Raw genomic sequence first — 12,496 nt, 5'->3', positions numbered from 1 at the left:
AGAAAAGCTTTCTGAATGCCTCTCATGCAAGTAGGCACATCGACGCTATAGGCACATTTTCCAAAACGCTGATGGTTTCCTGAAAAATCACCCTTGTGCAAACCAGCGCGCTATAATTGCGTCAGCACTTATACGGTCACTCAAGAAGCATTTCTGCTATCGTCGCTGTGTTCCTCATAAGCTCTAAATAGGAATTGACCCGTGTTCCGTGTGCGAGCAATGAAACATCTGCACTAGTGATTTCACTAATTCAGGCAGTCACCAGGCAAGAACTTGAAAACTGTACTGCAGCCTATTTGTTTTGTGACCCTTACTAAGGGCAAATCAATTTCTGGTGCTGCGTCTGGGTCAATCTACTATAATACAACCGAGGGCAGCCAAACCAAAGCAGCCCTCTTCCTCTGCATCCTGCTAGTATTTTCCGCACCTATAAACTGAACGGTGCAACTTCGCAATGTAACATTTCATTGTGTCGTGCCACCTCAAAAGCTCTGCTAAATTGCCCACGGAACAGAAAAGACCATTAAACCTAAATTCAGCAGCCCTTCCTGAGCCAACGGGAAAATCGAGGCAAGCGGATAAGGCATTGGCATACCTGATATATACTAGCTGCCTGTTTTTTTCTTTTTCTTTCTTACTTTCATTCGTTCGCATTTAGCAATGCTCTCTCGCAATGTAAACGTTCCATTTTTATTATAGGTAGAAGCCTTCCCTCCAACGCTGTTTTCAGGCTGCATTGCCATGGCGTCTTTCATGTTCTTTCCAGGGTCAATAATATTCCTTTTGGGCCTAGTTGGTACATAGCTTCTGAATTAAAGTTATCAGCGTAAACACAGAACACGCTCCACAAAGAAGGGATACACACACGAGCGCTCGTGTGAGTATCTTATCTTCGTATAAGAATGCAGTATGTGTTAGTCAGTCTCTAGAATGACCCAATGAAAGGATCCTCCCCTGATCGTTGAAACGCGGTCAAGGTATTCAGTTTTTTCGAAGTCGGAATTTACCCAAAATTTGCAAATCCTTATATCAACCTTACTCGCTGTCCAGCAGATCGCTTTTAGTGCGCCAATACTGCAATGAAGTCTCCATAGCAATTAAGCGTACTGCTTCCCAACTATTTAATGCAATGTCGGTAACGCATTCGTGTGCTTCAGTACGGTTCTCTCTCGGCAAGATATGGCACGCGAGAGGTCATGGCACTCGCTTTCAGACTGGAGTGACTCCGGTTCAAACCCCTGCCCCAGAAAAAATTTAGTTTTATTTGCTTTGTTTGGTGCGCACTGCAGCTGTGGGCGAGGAGGGCTTTTGGATGAGCACGTCTTTTTTTTTTTTCCCTGCAGCGATAGGCTCTTTTGGAACACCACCAGCTCCCCAGGTCAGTCTGTCGATCTATCTATCTATCTATCTATCTATCTATCTATCTATCTATCTATCTATCTATCTATCTATCTATCTATCTATCTATCTATCTATCTATCTATCTATCTATATATATATATATATCTTCCCCTATACTTTTCTTGGCATTATTGTCTGTTAGATCTCATTAATATTGTGTAAAACACGGAAAAACGAGCCCTTAAGTATACACTTCTTAATGTGTGTGTGTGTGTGTGTGTGGGTATATATATATATATATATATATATATATATATACACAAGCTACGCATGAAAACTTGAGGAGTTCAAGCCAACAGTCTTAATGTCAATGCTCTCATTGACACGCGTAGCCCATTTGTCGGTTAAGAGCACCAAATCCCGATTCCTTAAGAAACTCCGCATAACCCCAACTCATGTTATTTACGCTGTCTATATATATCTGCAGTGCCCTTGAAAGAACTGCTCGATCAACCTACTGGTCTTATTCACTGCCCATTCTCGTCCACACAACCTCATCTTCGTCCACAATTTTGTTTTGTTTTTCATATCACTCTGTGATGTGTCTACTGCTCGAGCTGATGCTCTTCATCTTAATTCTTTCCGACTCGTGAAAAGCACTCACGTGGCCTAAGCATTGCTAGTTGCGTTTGCCTGCTGCCTCATACATTAACTTACGTTCCACTGTCATCCGCCAGTAGTCACTCTGATCTTTTCCTTACGCGCAATGTCACTGAGTGAAAACCCCGTATACGACCATCTACGAAAAAATCTCTACTATATACTTCTCTCTCTTCTACGAAAATATCTATACAGTATACTTACCTCTCTTGAATCTTTCGTTCCTTTATTGGCTTCCACTTATATAAGACAGAAAAAAAGAAACAAAACTGGTTAAACTTGCACTAAGCTGCTCAGGGCTTGACACGGCCAAACTGGGCAATTCTGAAGACAAATCTTGTTGCTTTTAGGTTGTTTTTAGGACTTCGCTAAGTGATGAGGGTTGCTTCTCGGTCATTGCTAGGCTTTAACTGGGTGATGCTGGGTTGTATCCACATTTTTTCTAAGTGCAGAAAGGTTCGAGTTAAACCACTGACAGTCACAAACATGACAGGGACATCCTAACTCCAAGGAAAGAAACTCGAGCTGAAACCAAGCGTTCACACCTCTCATAGATATACGGCAAGTTGTCACTGGCATAGACCTTCCATTGCTTTGGTGTCTCGCATAGCTATATTTCCCGTTGCCTAGCGTTAGGCTAACTCCTGCCCCCTTTCTGTTTAGTGGAGTAAAGGTGATAATGAGATTTACCCGATTTCCATGACGTATACTCATTTATAATGATAGCTTTTTCATAGGTGGCCCAAATTTGAGCAGCGCATACCGGTTTGTTGGGCTAACTGTTGCCTTCGTAAGTTGGTGTGTATAGTAGGACTCTAGCTTTCTGGGGTTTTTTTAATCGTTTTATTCAATTGTTTTTTCTCTCTTTCTTTCACTCTATTTCTCATTTGCTTCCTCTTTCAATTTTTATACGTGGTTTGTGTTGTCATGTTTCCCTAGCCATAGCAGCAATGTTTGCACTTTATTCACCACCGAGGTGCTCGAAGAGAAGACCTCTTTTTGCGCAAGTGCATGCTCATTATATATTGATATATATGCAGCCATATAAAGCCATGTAATATGCAGCATAGTTAGCTATGCTGCATGTAGTTTTGCCTGGAGTAATATCATCGTCAAGGTGCTAGAACAACAATAGGAAGAATTATGCTAAAATCATAATCAAGGCGCTTGACCCACAAGAGAAAGAAGACTTATACTTGGTGCAAGCGTGCACTGAATATGCTACAGCTGGCTATGATATATACGTCGTTTTGCCTGGATTATGGCAAGTGACAAAGACAGCATACGACAGCCTGCCCCCTTAAGTACACCGCACTTAAAAGCATTCCAGACATATTTATTGTACACACAATGAACACTGCTAAGTTTTGTTTATTATATGTAAATAAGGTACAAAATTATTCAAGAAATTCAGCCCATTTAGCAGTAATTGAGAAGCCACAACCTAAACAAACCGTTTGATTATTTTATGGTGTAGGGAAGATGAGCCGTAAAACCAGTTTTTTAAACAGGCAAGGGTGACTTTTTAAACAATCAGAGTGAGTGGTTCAAGAAGATAATTGTAGTTGTGACAATGTACATACTTGGTGCATTAATTTGAGCTTTAGTGTGGTGCTTTTTTTAATATGATGAAACTTATTTGAAGAAGTATACAGTATAAGTTTTATGACTACTTGGTATGGCTACTATACTTGCGAAATTCACCTAGAAAAGTGAGGAGCCATACACTAGCGGACATTTTTCAATTTTTTTAAGCCTGTTGAGGTTGCTATTCATACATATCTCGACGAGACAAGGTTCCTACATTCATGTACATATTTTTTTGGGGACAATTGGCTGCTGAGCTAGTATACACACTGTGTGTCCGTTATGGTACAACAAACTATTGGGCCAAAAAAGAAAAAGTGAAACAAGGGGCATCAACGTAAGCCAAAATGCATTTTATTGAAAGCCAAGAACATGCACGTGAGATTACATAAACAGTGTGATAAATCCCCTATCGCTCAAGCGTGATCTGCACGCAGCGCTCCACAAGTAAAGGCCATGAAAAGCCGCAGACTGCACTGTACTTGTGCCTTAAAAGCACTCCGCTAGCATCGCCACGTGCACCAGACAAAGCTCGCACACAATGAGAGCCAGACGCGAGCTACTCACTTCAACCACGGTGCCCAGTGGCCCTAACTTTTACATACATGACGCACCAGGAACAACAAAAAAATAGCGCGAAAGGTCGAACACATCACGGCCCTAAGCGCAGGTCAGTGCTAAAAACCTAAACCACCACAACGACAGAACATGATCGCCCCACCTCGGCGAGAAAAGAACGTGCACGTAGTACGATGACGCCTAACATACTGCACTGCTTCAATACGATGCTTTGCATTCCTAATGCGACGCAAACAAGCAAACGTAAGGCGCTGCGAGGCTCCAAAGACAGCGCCAACCATGTCCATGAATATCGACATCAGAGAGTTCCAAACACTGAATCAATAACTGAGTTAGTACTGATGAGTGAAACGCCAATAGTGAGATGTCGTCGAGTCACAGTGCGACAAGCGATGAGACGAGGTAAATGTGACGCTGTGTCACAGCATCATCACCAGAGGCAGTGAGAACCGGCCTATAAGCGAATATATCGGGGCGAGCGATCTGTTCTTCCCTCATCTGAAGAAAGCACATTAGGCCAAATGCTGCAGAAGGGTCGGCCACGAGATATACTGGGGAACGCGATTCTGCGAAGCGGCGGCCCGTGTGCAAAACAAGACTTTCTGTACGATGTGTGCTACGGGGTTACAGAGAGCGAAGATGTGCGGCACGCCGGCGGGGACTTCACTCCTCGTCAGAATGCGGTGGAGGTGCAGATGGGTCCGCCATGAAGCTATCCAGGACCCCTTGCATGCTGCGGCGCAGGCGCAACTCTGGTTCGTCGCCACCAGCCCCCTCCTCGGTTGTGGTTGTCACCAGCTGTTCTCGGCCGTCCGGACCCACGGTGCGCGTAGTGCGCGTCGTGATGACGCTGCGAAAAGCAGAGCATGTGCCACATCAATACGTCGGGCCGTAACCTGTACGGTACAGGTCATCACAGTTGCGTGCATCGTCGGAAAAGCACTCATGCTGTTTCTAATAAAAGTTTCTCTCTCTCTTTCCCCCTACCCATTCTTGAGGATTGCCAAGAGGGGGCACAACCAGTGGCGTATACCAAACATATCAAATGAATTATATGAAAGCTTTCTGATATATTCAACAGCCGATATAACGCATTCATTAGTGATTTAACTTACAACTATGCAGACGAGAGGCATGCTCCATGGCATTCTTTTGTTGGTCAACATACGGGGCTTAGAAGCGGAATTACTGGAACTTGCATGCGACATGCAATAATTGCTTAATTGTTTCTCTTTATTAAACATGCCCTGGCCTCAGCTTTTGGTGACATATAGTTGTATCCAAATAAGTATTTCCGGCGAGATACTGACTTAGCAGCATCCACGCCCGACACAAAGAGACGTACGCAAACATAACTGGGTTGGAACCGAACAGACATTATAGGTAACGCTTTTGATGTTAGCAGCCCAGCTACTAATTCACAGCTATGTTCTGCAATGCTGGGGCCAGCTATTTCATCATTGAGCTACTCCTTGAAAAGTGTCACAGCGCTAAATCATACGCATGAAGACTGGTAATTTTTTTCACACCGCAACAGCACAACAATAATTTCAGCAATCAAGCATACTTTCCCCTTATGCTTTCTCAAGAGGGCCCGACGCTGCAACGCTTTTTGAACATAGATAGAATACACTGTTCATCTTTGTGACTTCGTTGACTTTCACCATGCATTGAAAACCACTCCAAATTATTTAGAACCAGGCAATTCCGTTAATCACATCAAGTCCGCCAGCCAACAATGCTAAACAGTTGCTACAAGAAAACAGTCTGAACATTGCTGCCCTTGTCAAATACAATCACACTACTTTCTTTTCAAATTTATTTTTAAAATCTCATAGCCATTAATGAGAAACAACTGCAATAAATGCACAAAGAATTTCAAATTTTTGTGCAAGAACAACAACGAAAAAGTTGCTTGCTTTCTTTGTAGCATGTCATCCTAACTGCAAAGCAAGCAGAAAAATGCCTGCAGACAAGCGCGGAGGCCTCGCGCAGCATAGTTCAGTTACCACGGTCGCCCATGGCAAGTCACCACATTGCAGTGCCGCGTAGGCAGTGAAATTTCTTGAAGAGCATCATGCTTTAAAGAAAGCCGCATCTGTGAAGACTTCTCTCTTACTTCCACCCCTTACCCCTCTTTTCCTGGGGCCGACGCCGCGTCGCTATTGGCCTATTGGCATCACGAGGGACTGCGCACAAGGTACCTTTGTTTATACAGTCATGCTCGATTGCCATCTATTCTCCAAATCTGTCCACGCAGTGGCAGAGAACACATGTAGGTATCGCATAAAGTGCTTTTAGCAGTGCATCTAGACATCGTTGTATGACTTTTGGATGCCCAAAACAAATTTAGCAGTGGCAAAAGCTCTTTGCAATGTCCAGTAGGCGCAACGAGAAACGAAGAAAAAGACATGCATACACCGAACTAGAAGGGAAAAGTGTATGTCGATATTTCTGACGACAGTATGCAATTTGACAGTTTTTAATACTATACGTATGTTTCAAGGTCTGCAAGATTTGCTGTGCGCTTATTACGACTGAGTGAGCAAATCACCAGTTCTCTTAAAAGGGCCCTGCAACACTTTGTGAGCATGGTCAGAAAACGCTGCCGATTGGAAGTAGAGGGTCCTGAAAACACGCGAACCAAATATTATAGCGGAGCATGCGCCCTGAAATTCACAATTAATTATCAAAGTCAGCTAGAATTTGCTTTCTCTTCTCTCGACAAATGACGGACGACGCTCAAAAATCACTAATAGAAAGCCCATCTATCAGCCATTGGCTGATTTGAACATAGAGCGCTCGGTCGTTACAGAGATACAGAGATCTTGGTGGGAACCCGGGACTTGTCCAGTATATGCGCGCGATCACACAAAAAAGAAAAAAGTGCTCAAGGTCACAAGGTGCACGTGACGTACTTTTTTTTGTTTCCCCTGCCATCCCTCCCTGCTTAGTTCCCAGCGCTTTCGTCAGGGTTGAGAGAAGAGAGAATGCCCTACTTGCACTGAAAGGTTTCTTAAAATTTTTGCGGTGTTGAATTCGTGAGGCAATAAACTCTTCCAGTGAATTCATTTCCAGGTTAGTTCAAAAAGTACTTCAGGGCCCCTTTAACAGACAGCTTCTCTGGAACCTGTGCTTTGTATCAAAATAGGCGGCCAATTTTTGAGAGCTTTGCGTTATGCATACCAACTGGCTTCTATTCGCGGTTAATTTGTGCACCTGCATTATACATGCAGACATACTTTATTTCACAAACCCGCAAGGACAAGGGCGAAAATTTGATTAAGAAACTTACAAATAAGAAAGCAGGGGGGAGAGCGAAGTAGTGTAGAAGTGCAGTAAAGGAAAAGACAGTAAAACACGAGGCAGAAGGGACGTAAAGCAGAAAGAAATGAAGAGAAAGAGAATAAAAGAAAGAGGTAACAAGAAATACAGACACAGTGAGAAATAAATGAAAGATGGAGAAAGAAAAAAATACACCAGGCCTGCGCGGAAGAAGCAGCACAGTAACAGCGAAAACTAGAAGAGCGGCCTTTCAGAGTCTTTTCTAAACACTCGTTGGGTAACTGCTGCAAGCACACTTGCTTGATGCACACTACGGCATTAATAATAAGAATATTAGGGTAGTAGGCCGGCATTCGCTATGCTATTTTTCATCATTCTTCTGAGAAGTGTGGTATCCCCTAAACTATCCCGAGGAATTTTGCGGCAATTGTTCATGCAGTGGCTGACAACGATGGGGAATTATGTGAAGTGGGTATATGCCACAGTTATTAGATGAACAAACATCAAGCCTGCCTACGGCAAGTTTGCCAACAAGTTTCAAGCTTCAGCGCGGCGCAGTGGTACAATACTGGGCTTGAACCCAGTGGACCGGGGTTTGCCCTGCCGCGGTGGTCTAGTGGCTAAGGTACTCGGCTGCTGACCCGCAGGTCGCGGGTTCAAATCCCGGCTGCGGCGGCTACATTTCCGATGGAGGCGGAAATGTTGTAGGCCCGTGTTCTCAGATTTGGGTGCACGCTAAAGAACCCCAGGTGGTCGAAATTTCCGGAGCCCTCCACTACGGCGTCTCTCATAATCCTATGGTGGTTTTGGGACGTTAAACCCCACAAATCAATCAATCAATCAATCAGTGGACCGGGGTTCTAGCCCCGCTGTGTGATTCGTACAAGTTTTTTTTTTTTCTAATTTCACGCGATGTCGTTACAAACACCAGCAGCGGCGGACAACTACGATGCTGTGCGAGACCAGAGTTGTAATCTGATAACAGCTTCCGCTGTAAAAATAACATAGCGAAAGGCGTATATTGCTGCAAGTTGTTCGACATCCACAGAAGATATGTGCCACATATTGCACTTGTAAAAGCCGCCACACAACTAGCAAGCAAAGTGCGTCATGCAACACCAGCCTGTCAAAATTCAGCCTATAGTTATTTTGATCAAACACCAAGCTCCAGCTTAAAATATCACCTCAGCATTGCAACTTTGTACCTGTTTTTCACAGCGAACAGCCTTCTTTGCCTCTTTGTCATTAGCGGTGGATACGCAGTACAAATGTACACTACATATAAAGAGCGTACACACCCAAGAGAGCTAAAGCCGAACTATATGCAGTGGTTTTGCCGGTGTTTTCGGGTGTTGCGTCTCTCAGCCTCATGATATACACGTCGCCAGGGTAGGTGCCACCACCGTCTCGTTTTAGCAAAGCGTTGGAAACGCTCTCCTTTTCGTGCAAGCGTTGCTAGGTCAGCGCAGCGTGATAAGCGCTACGGTCCTTAAAATTACTTATGTATGTCTTTTCTAGTAAAAGGCGCACATGCAGAATATATACGTGTTGTTATGGTGCCCCAGACATGCGCAATAATTACTTTTTAATTGACAATTGCACAAGTATGAACGCTGAATCTTGAGCAACATCGGTGGGCGCTGTGGATGGGGTCAGCCGTTTCAAGTACCCAATGCTGTTAAAAATAGACAAAGAGACAGATGTACAGACAGAAAGACAGACAGACAGACAGACAGACAGACAGACCAAAATTTTTGCGTCTAGGTCCCCAAGAAAGACTATCGACTTTAAAAAAATTGTGTTCTTGTGCTTTGATAGAACAACGTGTAGGAATATTTTAGAGATTAAGCTTGTGCACTGCCATATGTTGAAACCAACGCACATGAAGTTAATGCCAAAGAACATTTATAGAATCCATTATGTCCTTTGTAAAGACAATCAGGTAGCCTACCTGCATGCCACCAGTCTCTAATCCCACACTACATATGTATGCAAATAATTGTTCAGACAACACTGCCAATGTGGCCAGAAGACTGAACTGGAAAAACTTCATATATACCGTATTTTCCGGTGTATAAGACGCGGTTTTTTTCCAAAATTTTCGGAGGTGCGTCTTATACAACGGTGCGTCTTATACGCACTTTTTTGGGTAGTTTTTTGGGAGAAACTCGTGTTGATGCTCATTAGTCTTTTTTTTTAAACCACTAGAGCAGTCCAATGCGAATTATGCATCATAATTATAATAACGAACACTCAACGTGCCGGTACTACAGTTTTAAAACAAAACCAAAGTACATAAAACTGAAAAATTTTAAAAGGTATGTCGTCGTGCGAGTTCTCAGCTCACTGAAGCTGCGCGCGTTTCGGAGGCTGTACCATAGAGAGCTGTACTCAGTGAGTGAAATCGGCTTAAGATGGCGATAGGTGCGCGACGGGTTCGGCGGTTTGGTTCGGATTCGGCCGCTACTGCGGCTACCACCGCTACGCTGTCATTCAGCGAGTTGGACTAGTCGCCATTAGCAACTTCATTCGTTCGGTTGGTCCGCGCCTTTGTTACCTTCACCTGCAGTATGCCGGCTAAACGGAAAAGTTACACGGCGAAGTTTAAGCTTGCTGCTGTGAAGTATGCAGAGGACTACGGAAACCGGGCAGCGGGCCGTCATTTCGACGTCACGGAGAAGATGGTCCGCACATGGCGACAGTCGACTGCTAAGCTTCAGGCCATGAAGAGTGACAAGAAAGCTGACCGCGGCAAGAAAGCACGATGGCCAGACCTTGAGGGACGTCTGCACTCATGGATACTGGAGCAGCGTGCCCAAGGTAGGGCGATGTCAACGGTGCAGCTGCGTCTCAAAGCGCAGGCGCTAGCTAAGGAGGTGGGCGCCGTTGATTTTGTTGGCGGGCCGTCCTGGTGCTCCAGATTTATGCGCCGCAAAGCGCTGGCGATGAGGGCCCGCACAAGCATGTGCCAGAATCTGCCAGCAGATTTCAAGGACAAGCTTGAAAGATTCCAGGCTTTCGTTAAGAAAGCCATTGAAGACTATGGCATCGGCAACAGCCATATAATAAACATGGACGAGGTGCCACTTACGTTTGACATTCCAATGGAAAGGAGTGTGGCACCGAAAGGTGACAAGTTTGTCACCATCAAAACTACCGGCCACGAAAAAGTGCACTTCACGGTTGTGCTGGCATGTTGCGCCGACGGGCAAAAACTTCCGCCAATGATTATATTCAAGCGGAAGGCGATGCCGAAAGAGTCTTTCCCGCCTGGTGTCGTCATAGAAACGAACGTGAAAGGCTGGATGGACGAAGAGATGATGGGCAAGTGGCTTGAAAAATGCTTTTCTAAGCGACCGGACGGTTTCTTTCATGCGAAGAAGGGCCTCCTGGTATTGGATAGCATGCGGGCGCATATAACGGAGCTCACTTTGAAACGCATCAAGGCAAAAAACTGCACCGCTGCGGTTATCCCAGGCGGGATGACAAAAATACTTCAGCCGTTGGACATCTCGGTGAACCGCAGTTTCAAGGCTATTCTGCGGCGCCTGTGGGAGTCATGGATGTCCGACGGCGAGCATAGCTATACCGCAACTGGACGCATGAGGCGTGCTTCGTTTTGCGAGGTCGCAAAGTGGGTGCGCGAAGCCTGGTGTGCGGTGTCACAGGCCACCGTAACTGCGGGGTTGCGCAAGGCAGGCCTGCTAGCGTCCTCAGCCCCTGGCCTCGACGACGACAGCAGCAGCAGCAGCGATTCCGAAGAGGAAACAGAGGAAGTCCCAGCGTCACTGCCGCCAGAGCTCGCTGAACTATTCCAAAGCGCGTCGGAGGACGAGGACTTTAAGGGCTTTGAGGAATAAAATGTTTTCCTGCAGTCGTGCAGAACGTTTCAGTGGGTGCGCATTATTTTTTCTCACAAGTTCGGTGTAGTATAAGTTTTCTTACGGACTGGCGGTCAGAAACGTAAGTACGGCATTTTACAATGCTCGCTCAACTGCACTATATGAAGTTTCTTTGCGGAAAGTGAGTGAATGAAGGTGCGTCTTATACACCGGAGCGTCTTATATATTAATTTTTGCATGAAAACTTGCGAAAACTGGGGGGTGCGTCTTATACAAAGGTGCGCCTTATACACCGGAAAATACGGTATGTCTTGCAAAACATGCTTAATTAGCACATAGCAATCATCCAGCAGGACATAAATAATAGCAAGCAACATTCAAAATATGCTTATTATTATTTTTGCACGATGAAGGGCCTTTTGAGATTAGCCAATCATGATAGAATGAGACTAAATAATCGTTTCATAGATATATTAGGTTTTACGTGCCAGAACAATGATATGGCAGTGAAGCATGTCATACCCGAATTAATTTTTGACCTCCTGGTTCATTAACATGCACCTAAACTCAAGATGGCATACAATGAAAATTTGTGGCTAGAATTGCAATAGCTTGTCACAACTCTGCTCGTGGTATCGTAAACAAAAATAATTTCCACAGGTGCACAATGGTGCCTCACCGAGTAGCAGTGACTGGTCGCGAAGAGTCATCCAAAGCTGACTCTGCTTCCATCCAATGGTCCCCGCCTTAAAGAAAAATGCCAGTCACATAGTAGTTGTTTATTAATGCATAGGTAGGGCACTAAGACAATATACTGTAAAAAAATGCTAGCAGCGCGACATCCGTGTCACTGCAGACTACAGCTACCATTAATTAAAGAAAAACATACACTACATGGAAAGCTCGTGATACAGTCAAGCTGTAATTGCCCATTTCTAATTAAACTAATCACAATAAGTTGAACATATGAGGAAAATTTGAATGAAACGTGCACATTAAGCTTCTGTGCCAATCGTTTAAAAAAAAAGCAAGTCAAAACATTCCCTACTAGTCACCAATGTCTAGTGCCTCTTTTTCTCTTTGAAGCATATGTATGCCAACAAAACAAAACGAGCAACACATATATAAATATATAAAAACAGACAAAGACAGTCTATATGGGAAGGAGCTCAAACGATAAGCCATGAAGCCCACACACACAC

General features: G+C 44.4%; 1 protein-coding gene across 26 annotated transcripts in view; it reads right to left on the bottom strand.

The window, feature by feature from the left end:
- Positions 1-4,258: 4,258 nt before the first annotated feature.
- Positions 4,259-12,496, bottom strand: part of LOC119176963 (uncharacterized) — a 351,479-nt gene continuing 343,241 nt past the window's right edge. For 25 of the 26 annotated variants that reach the window (XM_075878307.1, XM_075878295.1, XM_075878310.1 and 22 more), the window contains 2 exons: positions 11,974-12,040; positions 4,259-5,017 (listed from right to left, as the gene is read on the bottom strand). In XM_075878307.1, the coding sequence (XP_075734422.1) occupies positions 4,831-5,017; positions 11,974-12,040 (254 nt within the window). In that variant the 3' untranslated portion in view covers positions 4,259-4,830. The remainder of the gene's footprint in view (positions 5,018-11,973; positions 12,041-12,496) is intronic. The other variant, XM_075878317.1, reaches the window with a different exon arrangement.

This window comes from Rhipicephalus microplus, chromosome X, assembly GCF_043290135.1.
Source record: "Rhipicephalus microplus isolate Deutch F79 chromosome X, USDA_Rmic, whole genome shotgun sequence".
In the NCBI taxonomy this organism is placed as follows: Eukaryota; Metazoa; Arthropoda; class Arachnida; order Ixodida; family Ixodidae; genus Rhipicephalus; species Rhipicephalus microplus.
Note: the sequence above shows the minus strand (reverse complement) of the source record. Positions and strands in the feature narration are given on the sequence as shown.